The sequence below is a fragment of the Microcaecilia unicolor genome, chromosome 11 (genome assembly GCF_901765095.1).
Source record: "Microcaecilia unicolor chromosome 11, aMicUni1.1, whole genome shotgun sequence".
Taxonomy (NCBI): Eukaryota; Metazoa; Chordata; class Amphibia; order Gymnophiona; family Siphonopidae; genus Microcaecilia; species Microcaecilia unicolor.
The window spans coordinates 131,264,646-131,284,619 of record NC_044041.1 but is presented as its reverse complement, the minus strand read 5'-3'; the positions used below and the strand labels follow the sequence as shown (position 1 = coordinate 131,284,619).

The window sequence follows — 19,974 nt, the reverse complement described above, 5'->3', positions numbered from 1 at the left end:
ATACATATTTCCTTTGAGACTGTACATCTCTCGCAAATGTGCATGCAAGGCGAAGATACAGATATCAGACTCATGCCCTAGTTGTGGCGCCCCTGCTGCTACTTTGGGACATATGTTTTGGTTGTGCCTACAGGTGACACACTTTTTTGGAAACAACTTCTTGACTTTGTCTTCTGGCAATGGAAGCAGCAGATTGTATTACAATCAGACTTGTTTGTAAACTGTGGAATTCCTTCTCCGCTCCCTAGGGACTTAAAGGGCTTTATGGGAAGGGCCATTTTGATGGCAAAGAAAACTGTACTTCTGTTGTGGATTTCCAGAGAAACTCCCACATATGCTATATGGCAAAATCAAATGATTTGTTTGTTAAATTTTGAACGATATGGAATCATCTCTCTGAGGGGTGTTAAGTTCCAAAGCATCTGGGAACCTTTTTGGGACATGCTTACTCCCACAGCAAGAAGTAGAATTCTGAACTTCCAATAGAATTGGTTCTCTTTGTGTTCTCCATTGGAATGTGGGTATTCTCAACTTTGGAAGGGATGGGTTGTTGGGGGGGGGGGGGGTAAAGTTCTGCACTGTAATGGAACAAAATGTCATGATTTATGAATTAGGATCTTTGTGAAGAGCGTTGATTGTTTTGAGGAAACTGTTGCATATTTTTGTTGTAACTTTGTTTGATTTTTGTTAATAGAAAAGATGCTTCCATAAACTCAGGATAGTAGTCGTCCCTGAGCAACTGAGTCTGTACCTGCCTCAGTCTACTGGACTCAATGGTCAGAGTCTGGGCAGGAGTGCCAAGGAATGGTCAGTCTCCTGAGCTCTGAGGAAGCTTCCTCCCCCATAAGACTGGACACTAACACCGCCTTGACCAGCGCCGACTCCAATGCCCTTTGAGGCAATGGCGTCGACATGTGGCCAACAGGCAGAAAATGGGTCGAACTGACAATCGTGGTTGACACTGATACCCTCTGCTTCGGCTTCATGTCAGTTGAGAAGATGCCCCAGTTCCTCTTGGAGCAGTGCCTGGATCTGCTCCTCAAGGTTGAGCACTGATAAAAAGGGCTGGGACTCATTCGGTGTGGTCACAGAACACACTCTCAAATTGTCCCATTACTCAGTCATGTCCACTGTCTTACTCCTCCTCCTCTTCCGATGTGTCCTATGACCCTGCTTTTCAAGATCACCTCCACTTCCATCCATCTTCACACATGCACGCCATATAATGAGGATCACCATATGCAAAGTACAAAAATAACATATTTTAAAGACCTTAATTAATAGACAACCCACTGTCTAGGAACATTGAGTTGCCGAGAGAGTTGGCACCAATTTTTACAAGCAGGCAGCTCAAGTCTGACCATTTTTCCAATACTCCAACTCGCCACTGTCCTTGGAGGTCTTACACTGTCTCTGTCATAACCTAAACACCTGCTGCCATTTTCCACTAATTTAATCTTTCCCCTGCTGTGGCCTGCTTTGCCGTCTCCTCACCTTCGCTACCCAGCTCTCACAAATCACAGCAGGCCTCCTTCAGTGTTTGCACGGTTTAGTATTCACCACAGTGATAGTGAGACCAAAGAGAAAAGTCCTCCGGTATCTTGTGCCATCTTTCTGGAGCCTGGTTGTAATTTCTTTTAAAATCTTTCCATTTTTGCAGTGTTATGGCCTAAAGATCTGGGAGTATAGTGATCTCAAGCCCTTCCTAGTGCATCCTTCATTTTTGGTGTATAATGCCAGTGATCTTTTCTTTAACTTCATAATCATGAAGATGAATAACTGTCTCTGAATTTGTCATTGTACAGTTGGCCCAGTGCCATATGAGTGTAATGTAATTTAATGTCCTGTATTTGCTCTCTTAAACCCTCATCATACAACACTGCTGTGCAAATCTTGTGAGACACTTTCTTACTGTCCTTGTAGATTTCAATCTCTGGCCCCCATTGAATGCACAGGCTAATCTCATCCAGTTTTTTAATTCCTCTAATTTGTCTTGCATTTGCCCCTCTATCACCCTGCATTTTCTTTAGTAAGGCTTGCACCAGGTTAACTCCTCACTGTGCTCCTCAGTCTTCAACTTTGGTTTCTTCAATCCACTGGTTGAGCCCCCTACCCCCAGCTTGCCTCTCAATTCACTTACCACTGTCAACTCTTCTGCTTTTATCAACACAATTTCTCCTTTAACCTTCCTGAACCACTGCTGAAAGTCTAGTGAGTAGCAGCTCTTCTGCAACTCACTGCTCTGAATCATGCGGTCCCACATCTTTTTCTGTGGTGTCCATCTTGGTTCCCTCCTTCATGCCTCTATCCCTGCCACTCTGGAACAGTTCTCTGAAATCCATGGTTTTGCTAGGGGTCGCCATCATTCCTCAATTTTTGCATAAATCTGTCAGGGGATCAGAGTTTGTGTCTCAGGCAGCCACCTGTCTGAGTGACATAATTTCCTCCAAATATAGATTTTTAAATAAAATAAAGCTTGCAGTGCTGCTTTTCCTGTTGTAGGGCAGACTTTAAACACTTTTTTCCTTTTCCAGCAAAAGAAGTGTCATTCCGTGGCCGTCCCTTAAAAGGGCAGGAGATCAAGATTCCAGCAGGTTACATAGGACTAGTCGTGGAGGAAAATCACAGGCCCTGCTCTGAAGAGGAAGTAAGCCCTTGGGGTGGGGAGGAAAACATTAAGGACTCTGGTACAGCAATAGCATCTATGTTTCTGCTGATGTCTCACAGTTCTGCAACTTACTTTTCACTCTGTAATGCAGCCCTGCCCTTCAGTTTTCATTCGATGGCTTTTTCATAACTAGGAAATTCAAGAACTGTAAAAAGGAGTTATCAGGACTGTCCCTGGTAACTTGTGTAGTGTCACAGCCTAGTATTAAGTTGGAACTCCATTGCCAGTTATAACACCAATTGTGAAGGCATAGCCTAGTCAGGCTGAGGTTGTGAACCAGGGAAACCAAATTTCTGTTCTTCCAGTAAGTCTCCTTAGGTGCAAATTTACAGCCTTTTTCTGTTTTATGTCTATAGAGGAAAATAGTAAACAGGCCCTTACATTATGAGCCCTCTCAAAGTAGGAACTGCCTTCCGTACCTGATTGTAGCTAGCCTTGAGAGCAGATTTAGAAAGGCAAGTAAATCTAAAAAACAAATGTCCTTTGTTCAGTAGTGGTATATGGAATTACAGATAGCTAGCAATGTCAGCATGTGATATAGGTGCCAGCTCTGTGGGTGCTTGAGCACCCCAGTATTTTTCCCTGTAAGTCTGTGGGAGAGGAGTAGAAACAGGCTTTGAAGGAGAGAATTGGGCCTTATGAGGAAAAGAGCGTGCAGAAGGCGACATGATCTGGGAGAGAGGAACAAGAGCATGCTGCAGACAGAAGAGCTGAAAGTGGTGAAGAGTAGCTGTGTGGGACTCGGAAAAGAGCAGCTGAGTAAAAGAGGAGGGGTCATGGAGAGAACAGACATGAAGGTGAGAAGTGGCAGAAAAGAGTAAGACCTAGAAGAAAATGAGATGAGAGAGACTATGGAGAGACAAGCACAAATGGAGGAAAGAGAAGTATGACACAGGAGGAAGACTGGAAGAGCATTTTTAAAAGAAGAAACGTAAGGATAGAGAGGAAACCAAGTACAAGTAGAGACAGAGGACTAACTCAGACACAAAGGTTGAAAAATTGTTTAGGTTCTTAGTAAAGATTTCTGTATCTGTTGGGCTGGGTCAAGGGTAGGACAGTAGTTGTATTTTGCCCTTCGCCTACAGCCCTCTGATCACCAGAATTATTATTATTTTACTGGAAGCACGTGGGGGAGCAGGAGGGTATTGTGCCAGTATTTGATACCATGGTCTGAAAAATATCCTTAAATTTACTTTTCTTTGTAATGGAGAGACCTATGATCGAGCTTCACATTGAAAGGGGAATAGAGAGGAACACCACATTGTAGTTGTTTCACAAAAACAAGTTAGAGGAGTGGCCTAGTGGTTAGGGTGGTGGAACTGAGTTCGATTCCCACTTCAGGCACAGGCAGCTCCTTGTGACTCTGGGCAAGTCACTTAACCCTCCATTGCCCCATGTAAGCCGCATTGAGCCTGCTATGAGTGGGAAAGCGTGGGGTACAAATGTAACAAAAATAAAAAATTACATCTTATGGGAGAGTATGGTGTTGGACCTTATAAGTACTACTACGACTGCTTATCATTAGTAGTGGGCTCATATAAATAGCATGGCAGTAGCAGAAAGAGGTTATAGGAGATGTAGGGGGTAAGGGGTACATTATCCTTAAACTACATGTGTTTCTTAGTTTGGTATTGGTAAGCCCTGGCTTTCCATTCACACTTCCAGCACGGCTGTGCTACTCAAATTCTGACTCGGCTCAGGCTAGCTTTTGGGGTGTGTGACCTCTGTGGCTGTTCAGGGTACCATGAATAAGGGGCTACTGCTATAGTGGTGTTCCACCCCCATTCTTCCACATCATGTGGGCCAGGGAAAGAGGGGAGTGGGGAGAAAATTGTGCTGGGAAGAGAATGGAGGAGAAAGAAGGGGATGATGCTGGTAAAAGGAGAGAGTAACAGGGATGTTTTGCTGGTGTCACCACTAATAAAGGAGGGGGCATTATGCCAAAGCTGCTGCCACAAAATGGGGTGCCAGTTCCCATTTTTGCAGAAGGCAGGTTAGCTTCTAGAGTCAGTCCTAACTCAGCTGATATGAATGCATGTCTTTGGGTTCACTGATTTCCTGCTCAGCATGTGATCTTTGGGATTTTCATTCTGAGGCAGGAAGCACCACATGTAACTGTGGCCTTGGGGGCTGTGGAGCAACTGACTGCTGAGTTTCCAAGGTTTGTGCATGCAGATGATGGAGCAGAGCTCACAGGGCCTTTCTGGATATGGAACTGCTATTGTACTTCAATCTTTGAGTTCCAGGGGATGGGAAGATGAGTGGTGGTAGGGAGTAGGTGCCAGGAAGGGTGGGGATAAAAAATTTGAAACGTGAGATGAATCTGCTTATGAGGGATGGGAGAGCCTGGCCTGCAGGGAGGGAAACTAACCAAGAGGGGAACCTAATGGGAAGAGGAATTAGTTGGGGGCAAGGCAGGTCATGTCAGGAGGAAGTAGGGAAGTGTAGAATGGTGAAGTGGAGTATAGGGGAGGGGGTTTTAAGCACCCTACCCCAAAACAAAAGTCAAACTGCATTTGGAGAAAGAAGTAATGGAAAAAAAAAAACAGAATAAGGTGAAAAGAGGCAGAAGACATTAAGGCAAGGAGGGGTTGAGGAAACGTGGGAATAGTCAGGGAGAAAAGTTAGTGTGCGCAGTTTAGGTGGGGAAGAGGGACCATTGAGGACTGGCTGGGAGGGAGAAAATTTGGGTTGTATAAATGGGCCAGGGTGGACTGGAAGACATAGCTTGAGTGTGGTGTAGATGGGCTGGGAGTAGGATGGTAAACTATGGTGATAATTTGGGGTTAGGAAGTAAGAGAGACTGATGGGACTTGCAGTACTTCCCCCTAACATTTCTTTTACCCACAAGTCCTCCCTGTGCATGCACCACCTGTTATGCTCTACATTTAAAGACTGCCTGGCAGTTACTACTACTTATCATTTCTATAGTGCTACTAGACGTACGCAGCGCTGTACACTTGAACATGAAGAGATAGTCCCTGCTCGACAGAGCTTACAATCTAATTAGGACAGACAAACAGGACAAACAAGAGATAAGGGAATATTAAAGTGAGGATGATAACATAAGGGTTCTCAACAAGGGTTAGGAGTTAAAAGCAGCATCAAAAAGGTGGGCTTTTAGCTTAGATTTGAAGACGGTCAGAGATAGAGCTTGACATACTGGCTCAGGAAGTCTATTCCAGTCATATGGTGCAGCAAGATAAAAGGAACGGAGTCTGGCGTTAGCAGTGAAGGAGAAGAGTGCAGATAAGAGAGATTTACCCAGTGAATGGAGTTCCCGGGGAGGAATGTAGGGAGAGATGAGAGTGGAGAGGTACTGAGGAGCTGCGGAGTGAATGCACTTATAGGTCAATAAGAGGTGTTTGAACTGTATGCGGAAACGGATAGGAAGCCAGTGAAGTGACTTGAGGAGAGGGCTAATATGAGCATAACGACCCTGGCGGAATATTAGTCGTGCAGCAGAATTTTGAACAGATTGAAGAGGAGAGAGATGGCTAAGTGGGAGACCTGTGAGAAGCAAGTTGCAATAGTCTAAGCGAGAGGTGATAAGAGCGTGGATGAGGGTTCTGGTAGTGTGCTCAGAAAGGAAAGGGCGAATTTTGCTGATATTATAGAGAAAGAAACGACAGGTTTTAGCAGTCTGTTGAATATGTGCAGAGAAGGAGAGGGAGGAGTCGAAGATGACCCCCAAGGTTGCGAGCTGATGAGACAGGAAGGATGAGAGTGTTATCCACAGAAATAGAGAATGGGGGAGAAGGAGAGGTTGGTTTAGGGGGAAAGATAAGAAGCTCAGTCTTGGTCATGTTTAGTTTCAGATGGCGCTGAGACATCCAGGCAGCAATGTCAGACAGGCAGGCTGATACTTTAGCCTGGATTTCAGCTGAGATTTCTGGTGTGGAGAGGTAGATCTGGGAGTCATCAGCGTAAAGATGATACTGAAAACCATGGGATAAAATCAGAGTACCAAGGGAAGAAGTATAGATGGAGAAGAGAAGAGGTCCCAGGACAGATCCCTGAGGTACACCAACTGACAGTGGGATAGAAGTAGAAGAGGATCCACTAGAGTATACACTAAAGGTACGCTGGGAGCGATAAGAAGAAAACCAGGAAAGAACAGAGCCCTGAAATCCAAGTGAGGACAGTGTATCAAGGAGTAGGCTGTGATCAATAGTGTCAAAAGCAGCAGATAGATCGAGAAGGATGAGACCTTTGGATCTGGCTAGGAACAGATCATTGGAGACTTTAGCAAGCGTTGTTTCAGTTGAATGAAGTGGGTGAAAGCCAGATTGACGTGGATCAAGAATAGCTTGAGATGAAAGAAAGTCAAGGCAACGGCGGTGAACAGCACGTTCAAGTATCTTGGAGAGGAAAGGGAGGAGGGAGATGGGGTGATAGTTGGAAGGACAGGTAGGGTCCAATGAGTTATTTTAAGGAGTGATGTGGCATGTTTTGAAGGCATCAGGAACAGTCGCAGTGGACAGTGAAAGATTGAGGATATGACAGATAAACGGGATGACAGTAGGAGAGATAGTGTTAAGTAGATGGGTGGGAATAGGATCAGAGGAACAGGTAGGTAGTTTCGAGGAGGAAAGATGATGTGTAGTTTCCTCTTCAGTGATTTCAGAAAAGGAAGAAAAGGAGGCAGGTGTTGGAGGGTTGAGAGAATGGACTAAGGGTTAAGGGTTGAGAATTGAAGTTTAATCTTGTGAACCTTATCATGAAAGAACTCAGCCAGAGTCTGGGGGGAAAGTGAAGGGGGGGGGGGGGGGGGTTGTGTCCACAATCCACAATGCTTTAATTTCCTTTTTATAGACTTGGTAATTTATGCCTAGTTGAGCACCCCCAAACATTTTGAAAAGTTGGCTCCTATAGCATGTGACATATTGGTGATTAGTGTTTAGTCACTTCTTGCACCCATACTGTAACATGTAGAGAGGGAAATGCCTGGGGTATATGGTCTTTTTTTCCTTCAACTGTATTTGATTTGTTTAGGTTCTTGTGCTGAAGCATTTGATTATTTATAAGCCATTTGTTTTTGTGAATTTTTTAAAACCATTTTCTTTAGGGCCGGACTGTGTGTATGAAGTCCACCTTCTTGTCTTTCACACAGTGGAACCTGGAGACTTTGCCCTCTGCAGATGATTGTGCAATGATGTCACTCATGTGGCCCAAAATCTCAGAGGCTGTAAGTTGCCCACACTTGTTTATGTTTATTAAAAGCTTGATATACTGCCATTTCTGGTTCACAGGTTAAAATAGTTTACAATACATTAAAATAGCTAAATACAATAGGGAGGTCCGCCTCAGAAAATGTTGTTAAGTGCCAAAGGAAACAGGACACGATAACCTACACTCTGGTAGTTATAACACATGGAGAGGTAGAGGTTGCACCATGAAGTAAAAAAGATGGTTTAAGAGAATAGAAGGAGAGGGAGGCCTGGGGGCGAGGGGGGTATAGTTTCGGGAAGGGCAATATTCCTTGCATATTGGAGAGTCATGTGCAATATTAGCTCGGAGAGAAATCCTTTGAAGGAACATATTCAGAGGTCTCGCCTGTAAATACTGTTGGGATATAAACAAGGCAATAATACACAGAGTAAAACACGAGACATAATTATTGGAGTTTAATATAAAAGTTTATTGGTTATAGTTATGCAATTGACTTGTAATTGTACAGGAACACATTCATGAATATTTAAGAAGAAAAGAAGGAAGGAAAAGGGGAGAAAAGATTGGTGTGTGGGGGGGGGGGGAATTGGATGATAGAAGTTTCAGGTTCATTAATGTATGATAGAATTATTTGTTATCAGATTTCTATTGATATGGAATTGTCTACCATGTGATATCATCAATAACAATCGTTGAAACATAAAAAGTATAGAACATGGTTGGGGGCGGGGATAAGAGTTAAAAATTTGATGGCTGTACATAATGCTGTATTTTTTGAAGTGTTGCTCCACTGAGTTCTGTAAAATTGCATTGACGCCGCTATGTTAAGGTGGATTTGTACTTTTTGACTTGTCATCAATAAAAACCGTTGAAACATAAAATAGCCAAAAACAAAAAGTAGGTGAAGAGGAATGCCAATTAAAATAAGAAAGATCACAATCATACTACACAATAAAAGAAACAAATTTGTGTTAAGATCGTTAAACTTGGTAAATGACCAAACCATATGGATGCAGATCATTTTTATATTAATTGGCCTTGCTGGAACCTTTTTAGAAGTCCATGAGTACTGTTCTAGGTAAAGTATAGTATAGCTAAACAGCTATACTATTCTTCATGGTGGGGAAGAATAGAAACACTGCAGAGGATCATCCTCCCCAAAGTTTTCTTCCCGAAGTAGAAGCTGTACCAGTGGACTCTCATAGACAGATGATCAAAAGCCCCGTGCTGTTCTAAATAGCACTGGAACAGCGTGGGGCTTTACCAGGCCCCAACTACCCCTGCCCTGAGCAACGGGGGCTGGAGGTCCGGCGGACCTCCGGTCCTCCTGACGATCCCCCCCCCCCCCCCAGGTTCAGGGAGGGCTAGAGATCCAGTGGGTCTCCAGCCCCCCTAACTCCCCTCAACATGTGCAACCAGTCCCTGGTGGCCCAGTGGGCGACCAAACTCCCCCTTGCTACCTCCCCCCCCCCCCCCCCCCCCAGGTTCAGGGAGGGCTAGAGATCTGGTGAGTCTCCAACCCCCCAGTAAAGGGTCCCTGCTGGTCCAGTGATCAATCTGTCCCTCCTACCCCCCCCTACCTTGTGGGTTGGAGGAGGGAGGTAGCCTGCCTGCCTCCCTCCTCTTCCTTTCACGCCGCAAAATGGTGGTGCCCAGCCCTGACTAGTGTATCCTGGGATGCGCTGGGCAGGGTTACACACCATTTCCATATTATCATGCTGATCAATCCATAGACTGGTGGGTTGTGTCCATCTACCAGCAGGTGGAGATAGAGAGCAAACCTTTTGCCTCCCTATATGTGGTCATGTGCTGCCGGAAACTCCTCAGTATGTTCTCTATCTCAGCAGGTGGTGGTCACACACAGCAGCAGCTCTGGCTAGGTCTCCAAGCCTAATTTTTAGGTTTTGTTGAGTACCTGGGGTTGAGGGCTCTTCTTGAGCAAGTGCAAACCTGGTGGTGCCAGGTCCCTCCTTTTCTCCCCCCTCCCGCTGGCTCCGTTGAAAAAATTTTGGTCGTCCTTAAGGGCGTTTATTTCAACGTTTATTGCAGCTACTCACTGGGACACCAGTTCGTTACAGCTCGGAGCGAGAAGCAGGTAATTTTTACCTTTTGTAGCGGGCAGGGGGTTCGCCGATCGGTCTCCACGTGGCCTATGGCGTCGGAGGGCGAGGGCGCAAAGAATCGCTCCCCGGACCGCGTGTGCGCTTCTAGTGGGGATGCGGGGGTCTTAAAGTCTGATTCGCCCTTGTTGGGTGTCAGTTTGGAGGCCGGTCAGTGTCCCGGTTCTTCCTCCGGTGCGGCGGTTTTTCCCGCCATAAACGCCCATTCCCCGCTGCTCGCCTCCGCCATCTTGGCCGGCCACTCTGCTCGGACGGCTTCTTCTTGGGCCGCCCTTGAAGTGGGAGACGTTAATTCTATGGCCGCCCTTGATTTGGGCGACGGCAAAAAAGCAGCCAAAGTTAAGCGCCGTTCTTCCCGCGCGGCTCCTTCGCGGAGTGTTGCGCCGGACGCCATTTTGGATGCGCAGCATGTTTCTCTCCCGCTCTTGCGAGCGCCGGGTGCGTCTAGGGCTGTGGCCCAGGCTGCTGAAGTGCACAGTCTGGGGGGTTTCTCCCCCGAGTTCATTTTGCTGCTGCATCAGGCCTTCCTTATGCAAAACGCTGCTCCGGCTCCCTTGTCCGATAAAGGGGTTGAGGCCCCCGGAAGTAAACGCCCTCGGGTGGATTCCCAGGCCTTAGAGGACTGTTTCCTCTGATGTAGATGAGGGCAGCGTATCTGGGTTCTCCCAATGGTCCTTTGGGGATTCCTTGGAGGAGACGGATTCCCGCTCGGATGGAGCGGATGACCCCTCTGCAGCGCGGATTTTTCGCTCAGAGGACTTGCCCAACCTGTTAGTGCAGGCCATGAGCATTTTGAAGATTTCCTCTCCGGAGGACGTCTCTCCCTCAGCCCCTGTTGGCTCTGCCATTATGCTGGGGACGAAGCGCCCGCCTAGAACCTTCCACGTGCATGATGCCATGCATACCTTGATTTTGGCTCAATGGGATGTCCCGGAAGCGAGCCTCAAAGTGGCTAGGGCTATGTCCTGCCTCTATCCTCTGCCTGAAAGTGAACGGGAGGCCTTTCTTTGGCCTACCGTGGATTCTTTAATCACTGCGGTGACTAAGAAAACGGCGTTGCCGGTGGAGGGTGGCGCGGCCCTAAAGGACGCCCAAGACAGAAGATTGGAGGCGGCCTTAAGGTCGTTCTTCGAGGCGGCTGCTTTAAGTTTGCAGGCCTCAGTTTGCGGCTCCTATGTGGCCAGGGCGTGCCTGACGATTGTGCAGGTGGCTTCCCCCTCGGATCCTTCCTTGAGGGCTGATTGGCCGGCCCTGGAATCGGGCTTGGCTTATTTGGCAGACTTGCTGTATGATGTCTTGAGAGCCTCGGCTAAAGGTATGGCTCAGACAGTCTCTGCGCGGCGGTGGCTTTGGCTGAAGCATTGGTCTGCTGACCACGCCTCTAAGTCTCGCCTGGCTAAGTTGCCTTTTAAAGGCAAGCTGCTCTTTGGGGTCGAACTGGACAAAATTGTGACCGATCTCGGCATGTCTAAGGGCAAGAGGTTACCAGAGGTCAGGGCTCGGGCCAGTGCTCGCCCCGGTAACTCCAGAGGACGGTTTCAGGAAGCCCGTCGGTACCGCCCGGGCAAGTCGGGCTCCTCTGCCCCCTCTTCCTTCAAGAGGAACTTCTCCCCCAAGCAGCATTCCTTTCGCAGAGACTGCCGTCCCGGAGGTGCGCCCTCCGGTCCTCCCCCAGGGTCTCGTACCCAATGACGGGGCCCTGGTCCCTGGCCCAGTGCAGATTGGAGGATGCCTGTCCTCGTTTCTGGGCGAGTGGACCAGGGTAACTTCAGATGCTTGGGTGCTGGAAGTCATCAGAGACGGCTACAAGCTAGAGTTCTGCCGACCCTTAAGAGACGGGTTTGTACTCTCTCCCTGCAAGTCTCCGGTCAAAGCTGTGGCAGTGCAGCAGACTTTGGACAATCTGATCCGCCTGGGTGCGGTCGTTCCGGTGCCAGAAAATCAGCTTGGCAAGGGACATTACTCCATTTACTTTGTGGTACCAAAGAAAGGAGGTTCTGTACGGCCTATCCTCGACCTCAAAGGGGTCAATCTGGCCTTGAAAGTTCGGCACTTTCGCATGGAGACTCTCCGCTCTGTTATAGCGGCAGTGAAGGCAGGGGAGTTCCTGGCATCCTTGGACATCAAGGAAGCGTATTTGCATATTCCCATCTGGCCTCCTCATCAACGCTTTCTGCGTTTTGCAGTCCTGGGCCGACACTTCCAGTTCAGAGCCCTCTCGTTCGGGTTGGCTACTGCTCCGCGGACCTTCTCCAAAGTAATGGTGGTCATCGCGGCCTTCCTGCGAAAGGAAGGAGTACAAGTCCATCCTTATCTGGACGACTGGTTGATCCGAGCCCCCTCTTATGCAGAGTGCGGCAAAGCTGTGGACCGGGTGATTGCTCTTTTGAGCTCCCTGGGGTGGATCATCAACTGGGAGAAAAGCCAGCTGCGCCCGACTCAGTCCCTGGAGTATCTGGGAGTTCGTTTCGACACCCAAGTGGGCAGAGTGTTCTTGCCAGACAATCGGATTGTCAAGCTTCAGGCTCAGGTGGACCAGTTCCTAGTAGCCTCTCCTCTTTGGGCTTGGGACTATGTGCAGCTGTTGGGCTCTATGACGGCTACGATGGAAGTAGTGCCCTGGGCCAGGGCTCATATGAGACCACTACAACACTCTCTGCTGCAGCGCTGGACTCCAGTGTCGGAGGATTATGCTGTGCGCCTTCCCTTGGACCCAGCAGTGCGCAAGGCGCTGAGCTGGTGGCTGAAGACAGACAAGTTGTCTGCAGGAATGCCTCTTGTGACCCCGGAGTGGATTGTCGTCACAACGGACGCCTCTTTGACGGGCTGGGGAGCCCACTGCTTGGGAAGGACAGCGCAGGGGCTCTGGTCTCCTGCAGAGGCAAAGTGGTCTATCAACCTCCTGGAACTCAGAGCCATTCGGTTGGCGCTTTTGGAGTTCCTCCCGGTACTGGCGTTGAACCCAGTACGGGTCCTGTCGGACAATGCCACGGCTGTGGCCTATGTCAACCGCCAGGGAGGTACCAAGAGCGCCCCTCTAGCCAAGGAGGCCATGAATCTATGCCAGTGGGTGGAAGCGAACCTGGAACAGCTGTCAGCGGCCCACATTGCCGGAGTCATGAATGTCAAGGCGGACTTTCTCAGTCGCCATACCTTGGATCCCGGAGAGTGGCAGTTATCGGCTCAGGCGTTCTTGGACATCACGAAGCGCTGGGGCCAGCCGAGCCTAGATCTGATGGCGTAATCGGCCAATTGCCAAGTGCCGCGCTTTTTCAGCAGAGGACGGGACCCTCGATCTCTGGGAGTAGATGCTGTTCTCCAACGGTGGCCAACACAGGAGCTTCTCTATGTGTTCCCGCCCAGGCCCATGTTGGGCAGGGTACTAGACCGGGCGGCAAAGCATCCGGGCCGGATAATCCTGCTGGGTCCGGACTGGCCCAGACGTCCCTGGTATGCGGACTTGATCAGGCTCTCAGTGGACGACCCTCTGCGGCTGCCCGTGGAGCAGGGCCTGTTGCATCAGGGTCCCGTGGTGATGGAGGATCCCTCCCCCTTTGGTCTTACAGCCTGGCTATTGAGCGGCAGCGTCTGAGGATGAAGGGCTTCTCAGACAAGGTCATCGCCACTATGCTGAGAGCGAGGAAGCGCTCTACTTCTACTGCTTACGCCAGGGTTTGGCGTACCTTTGCAGCGTGGTGTGAAGCAGGCTCACTTTCTCCCTTCACTGCTCCAATTTCTTCAGTGTTGGCGTTCCTGCAAGAAGGTCTGGAGAAAGGCCTGTCGCTCAGTTCCCTTAAAGTCCAGGTAGCGGCTCTGGCTTGCTTCAGGGGCCGCCTGAAGGGTGCTTCCCTGGCTTCGCAGCCAGACGTGGTGCGTTTTCTCAAGGGAGTTAATCACCTGCGCCCTCTTCTGCACTCAGTGGTGCCTGCGTGGAATCTCAACCTGGTGCTAAGAGCCTTGCAGAAGCTGCCTTTTGAACCCTTGTCGAGGGCATCTCTGAAAGACCTGACGTTGAAAGCAGTCTTTTTGGTGGCTATCACTTCAGCCAGAAGAGTTTCCGAGCTCCAGGCACTATCATGTTGAGAGCCTTTTCTGCAGTTCACTGAGGCAGGAGTGTCTATTTGCACAGTGCCTTCCTTCCTGCCCAAGATTGTTTCTCGCTTCCATGTGAATCAGCAGCTCTGTCTCCCATCCTTTCGTAGGGAGGACTACCCAGAGGAGTACTCTGCTCTCAAATATCTAGATGTGAGACGAGTCATCATCAGATACTTGGAAGTGACCAATGATTTCCGGAAGTCGGATCATCTGTTTGTCCTGTTTGCAGGTCCTCGTAAGGGTCTGCAGGCTGCTAAGCCTACAGTGGCAAGATGGGTCAAGGAAGCCATTGCAGCGGCTTATGTGGCCGCGGGGAAGGTGCCGCCTATCCAGCTGAAGGCTCACTCCACTAGAGCTCAGGCGGCCTCGATGGCAGAGGCCGGGTCCGTCTCCTTGGAAGAGATTTGCAAGGCGGCAACTTGGGCTTCGGCCCATACCTTCTCCAGGCATTACCGCTTGATTGTGGCTGCTCGGGCGGAGGCCCGGTTTGGAGCTTCAGTGTTGCGGTCAGGGATTTCAATGTCCCGCCCTGGGTGAGTACTGCTTCGGTACATCCCACCAGTCTATGGATTGATCAGCATGATCATATGGAAGATAAAATTATGTATCATACCTGATAATTTTCTTTCCATTAATCATAGCTGATCAATCCATAGCCCCTCCCAGATATCTGTACTGGTTATATTCTGGTTGCATTTCAGGTTCAAGTTTAGTCTTCAGTTCCTGTTCAGGAGGACTTCGTGTTCAAGTTTTTTCAATTGGATTCTTCAAGAGTTGAGACGATTTTGTGTTACAGTGAGCTGCTGCATTCCTCTCCCCTCCGTTTTACGGGGCTGGATTGAGACCTAAATTCTGCCGGCGCTCCCTCCCACTTCGTGGGGCTGTAGGGCAGCTTTGTACCCCTCCCGCTTCGGCGGTGTTAGGGTCAGTCAGCTCCTCTTGCGGTTGCAGGGGATGAGCTGGACGGATTCCCCTCCCCCACTTGTGTGGGGATGAGCTGGGTTAATTCCCCTCCCCCGTTTCGGTGGTGGTGAGCTGGGCAGAGTGTCCCTTTGTGGGTGTAATTCTCTGTGCTGAGTCCTGCGGATGGAGCTTTGATATTGACATACTGAGGAGTTTCCGGCAGCACATGACCACATATAGGGAGGCTCTCTATCTCCACCTGCTGGTAGATAGACACAACCCACCAGTCTATGGATTGATCAGCTATGATTAATGGAAATAAAATTATCAGGTATGATACATAATTTTACTAAGGGAGGGGGTAGGGAGAGGGGGGGCGGTAGGCCGGGAGAGGGGGGTGGATTGATCACTGGACCACCATGGACACTTTGCTGGGGGGTTGGGGGGGCTGGAGACCCACCGGATCTCCAGCCCTCCCTGAACCTAGGGGGGGGGAACCTCCAGCCCCCCTGTTGCCTGGGGGGGGGGTTTGGTCACCCACTGGGCCACCAGGGACTGGTTGCACATGTTGAGAGGGGTGTGCTGGAGACCTACTGGATTTCCAGCCCTCCCTGAACTTGGGGGGGGGGGGGGGGGGAGATCGTCAGGGAGACCGGAGGTCTGCCGGACCTTCAGCCCCCTGTCGCTGGCAGGTTTGCCTTGGGGGGAATGGGGGCCTGCCAGCATGCTGGACAGGGCTCACCATTCCTCTCCAATGATCTGCAAACCCCAATGCCAGTAGAGTTTGCTGCGGCCAGCGACCCAATCTTTGGCGCGCTGGTCGCTGATCATTGGGGATGAATATGTTTAGCCCTGTTTAGCGTGCATTTGCATGCTAGTTGCGTTCAGAGCCCTCAAGCAAACACAGGCGCTAGTATGGAGCTAACAGCCTCTAGTGCTGGCGTTTGCTTCTGATCATCCCCTTGTCAGTTCTTAAGCAAATTTTCTTCATTGTAGCACTCGTAATAAACAAAGAAAATCCAACTTCTGCAAATTAGAGTCTGTATCTAGCCACCCAGAGGCAAGGAGATCTGCTAGAACCTCAGCCCAGCTGAGAGAAAAAGCTGTAACACTCAAGTGTGCCAGTGATCAAAAACCCCGTGCTGTTCTGAACAGTGTTGTAAAATTAGCGCCAGAACAGCACAGGGAAATAAAGGCTATGATCAAAACTAATAGCATGCAAATTAATGTGTGCTGTTAGTTTTGATCATCTGAGGACTTCTGCAGGAGGATTGTCCTGGGCATGCGCCCAAGGCACAATCTTCCCGCAGAAATTGTTTGAAAGGTCATGGCTGTAAAAAAAATAAATAAAAAAGCTTGGACCTGTCAAATCAGCCATAAGGTGCTGTGGATCTCCAGCCCCCCTCCCCCAAGCAATACCTGGTGGTCCAGTGGGACCCTATAACACCCCTCCTCCCAATCTCTCTGTACCTTTAAGCAGGATGAGGGAGTAGCATTCCCCCTTCCTGTGTGCACCACATTCAAAATGGCAGTGCCCTGATTGGGGCTTTCCTAGCAGGGTGAGGGGTGACTTTTTAGGGTATTGCATGGGGGGGGGGGGTTGTGTTTGAGGGGGCTGGAGGTCCAGCTGCAAGGGTTAGTTGTTCTGACCATGATGTTGATGCTGGTAACAACCTTGTTATTCTAGCACAGTGGGACCCTTGTCGGCAGTCTTTATCTGTGTGCAAGGTCGCAGCTCCAGCAAATGGCTTTGCATTGAAAGATGGAATAAACTTAAGTCTGCATTTTTGAAGTTGGGTTCTTAATGCTGGATAGTATATGTATGTATTATATAGGTTCACATATAGTGCTTGTTTTGCTTCTACAGGAGTAACTCAGAGAACATAAATGGGGAATGACATGGGGGAAATGGTGAAAAATCTTGATTGAATTACAGTAGATTAAGGAGGGATCAGCCCTAGAACAACTGCTGATCACAAAGCATATTAGCAAGACTGGGCTGTCTCATACAGCCCGCATGGGTAAAGAGGGAAGGCTGGCCCTAGCTCAGAGCTAACAGCCAATAGAGAATGCTCACAAGGAGTCAATCACAGGATACTGCAAATTATAGGAAAAGCAGTCCTAATACACAGTGCTATCTATTACACAGACAATGCAAATGCATACAGATAATACTCGTATTAAATATATGTAACAATGCACCCTGCCTTCATGAATATGGGGACAGAACACCATGGAATGATTCTGAAACACAAATGCTGTCCTCACAATTGTCTCCATAATATGGACACCCTTCTGGAGAAAAGCACAAGCACAGACTGCCATATCCATTTCAACATATGTTCACTCTGCAGGGTTAAGTATTTACTAACACTGACCTTGCTAGCCATTTGCTTTCAGGATAAGGAATTGCATTTGTGAAAAATCCAAGCCTCACTTCCTCCAATAGTTAGGTAAAGGTTATTCAGGTCAGTGTCTTGTCTGTGTTGGAAAAGGTGTTAATGACTTGTGTCATCTTTTGCAGATCCATCGGCCTGTGGACAGTGAGGAGTAAAAGGGGACAACAAGGATCTTTCAGGGCCTGTGGGTGGCAGCTCGGCCAAGTCCTTTATCAGAACTGAGGGATTAGGGGTGTTTTGGGGTTTTTTTTTGTAGTTTGTTACAGTGATTTCTACTAAATTTTGTTAAATAAAAGATGGTAAGGAGCTTAGTATGGTCCTTTACTATGTTTATTGTTAAAGAAAAATACTCATAAAATTATATCATATCCAGTATTTACTAAGCAGAGTTAATCAGCTATACAAGTAGGGACATATATTGCTCTGTCAGTTCTCGGTTCTTCCTGTTCTGTCTTCCCCTAGAAAAATAAAATATTAGGTTTGACCTTGAGCTACATGATATGCCAAGGTCATCCAAGTGGTTCCCTGGTGGGTGGAAATTGTTTAGATTGAAACATGCACCAGAATGTTACTTCTTTCGTGGACCAGACTATGCTATCCCAAACTGCTCTCGCTGTGCTTCAGTGTTATTAGTATGAAAAATAAGAAAATGTGTTTGGTCAGACCAAGGAGCTATTTCTCATAGCTGATTTTCAGGAATGAGTAATGGCTCTCGCAAATATATGTAGTGTGAAGTGATGCCCCCCCTGGGGATGTGCCTACCGCTGTCTGCTGGTCTTCTAGACATTGGTTGGGACAGCTTCTCTGGCTGGGAGGGAGCTTACTTTTAAAAGAAAGGCTGCTTAGAGGTTTTTGACTGCTGCCTTTTCCCCCAATCTGTCTAGTCCCTAGAATCCCACTTTTTATGCCCTAGTAGATGTTGGACTCTAGAATGTGAAATAGACCAGGCGACCCAGAAGTCTGCTCTTACCTGTGGTCCTTCTCTTAATATCTCCTTGAGAATCTGCTGACCTTATCTCCATCTATCCTATAAAGAAAAAGAATAAAAAAATGTTCCTTTCTTTTCACTTGCAGATATTCTGGCCTCTAAAAGTTGCTATATCTCTGTTTGCATCCTGACTCTATAGTCCCTCTGTACCCACCTCTAGGTTAACTCTCCCTATATAGGGAAAATCAAGAGAAGTGTCTTCAATACACCCTACATTGGTCAATTCTACTCATTTATATCTCTTAACACAGTTCACCTTTTCACACTTGTGAATCACATCAATATGACCTTCATTCAATGCAATACATGTTGTACTTTAGTCTTGTCAAACCATCTGGAACCTTAAAGCTTGCCCAAGAAGGAAATGGAAGAAGGAAATGGGATTACTCAATTCCCAGCCAATCTACCACCAGCACTGCCACAGAAAATAAAGCAACAGAGGAATACATGGGTCACAGTAGGCTCTGGTGTGACACAGAAGCATTCACTCTCCCAACCTTGCTGCATTGGATCATTTTGATGCTGAGAAAAGAAGTACTGATGTGGAACCAGAGGCAAGGAATGTAACAATCCAAGGGACAATCCCAAAACAATGACAGATCGGTGCAAAGCAGAAATTTCTTACTGCCAGGATTCTCAGCTACCAGAATTACCAACCAAATACTGAACATGATCTGAGAGGAGAGTAAGGCTTCCAATACTGATGTTGTAAGCCACCTGGAGACATATGATCTGGCCAATAATAGCAAGTTTAGAGTACAGAGATTGTTCTAGAATCTTGGGTAGAGACTGAAGTCTTTGGTTCAGACTGCAGCTTTTTATGAAATAATTCTTACATGTGGGAAGGGAGAGAAAAGGCTACATAAAAGAGAGGAATTCAACAAGTGGCTCAAATCTTAGTGTAAAGAAAAAGGTTTTAGATACATAGGATATGAATAAGTAGAGTCTATGAGAAGGCTATAAGGCCGTAATATTAATAGTTAGGACAGGTGAGGCAATAGGGTTTCTACTAAAATGAAAAGAATTGCATGTTCCCTCTAAATGATTAATTACTCTGACCTCGTATCTTCTCAGACCGTTTTTAAACAGTCTTGAGTACTAACAAGCTCCATAATCAGTAGGACACCCGGGATTCTATAAGAAGATAATTTATTAGTATCTTACCAAAGGCAGTACAGGCAATTAGGCATTCATATCTGGAACATGGTGGAACAGCGCTTCGCGACACACAGCAGGTGCAATCTGACTTCTCTCTTCTGCCCCCATACCCTAGCACACTGCCTTTTTATACATTTCTTGTACCATTCATTCCTATGGACCCTCACTTTCTCACCAGCAGTCTTTGCCCATTATCGGTTGATAACAATGACTTCACATGTTCCCAAGCTCTAAGTATCAACAAATGATGTGACATGTTTTCAAGAACCTTCTAGATATCAACATCTGTTAATTAATGACTTCACATGTCATTACGTTCCCTTCAGCCCCCCCTGGATGTTCTCATCCTATTTGCACTTGACCCACTACTATCTTCCACTAGTCAAAACATCCTTGCCTGTGACTTTCTTGCTAGTGCCAGTCCAGCTGTTATTTACAGAGCAGATTCCCCCCTCCCTCTGTCTGCTCTCA

The 19,974-nt window shown here is 47.8% G+C and overlaps 1 protein-coding gene across 3 annotated transcripts in view; it reads left to right on the top strand.

Moving 5' to 3' along the window:
- The window catches only part of RNASEH2C (ribonuclease H2 subunit C), a 48,175-nt gene extending 30,507 nt beyond the window's left edge, over positions 1 to 17,668 (top strand). For all 3 annotated transcript variants that reach the window (XM_030219119.1, XM_030219120.1, XM_030219118.1), the window contains 3 exons: positions 2,535 to 2,647; positions 7,737 to 7,856; positions 17,483 to 17,668. In XM_030219119.1, the coding sequence (XP_030074979.1) occupies positions 2,535 to 2,647; positions 7,737 to 7,856; positions 17,483 to 17,512 (263 nt within the window). In that variant the 3' untranslated portion in view covers positions 17,513 to 17,668. The remainder of the gene's footprint in view (positions 1 to 2,534; positions 2,648 to 7,736; positions 7,857 to 17,482) is intronic.
- The last annotated feature ends 2,306 nt before the right edge of the window (positions 17,669 to 19,974 follow it).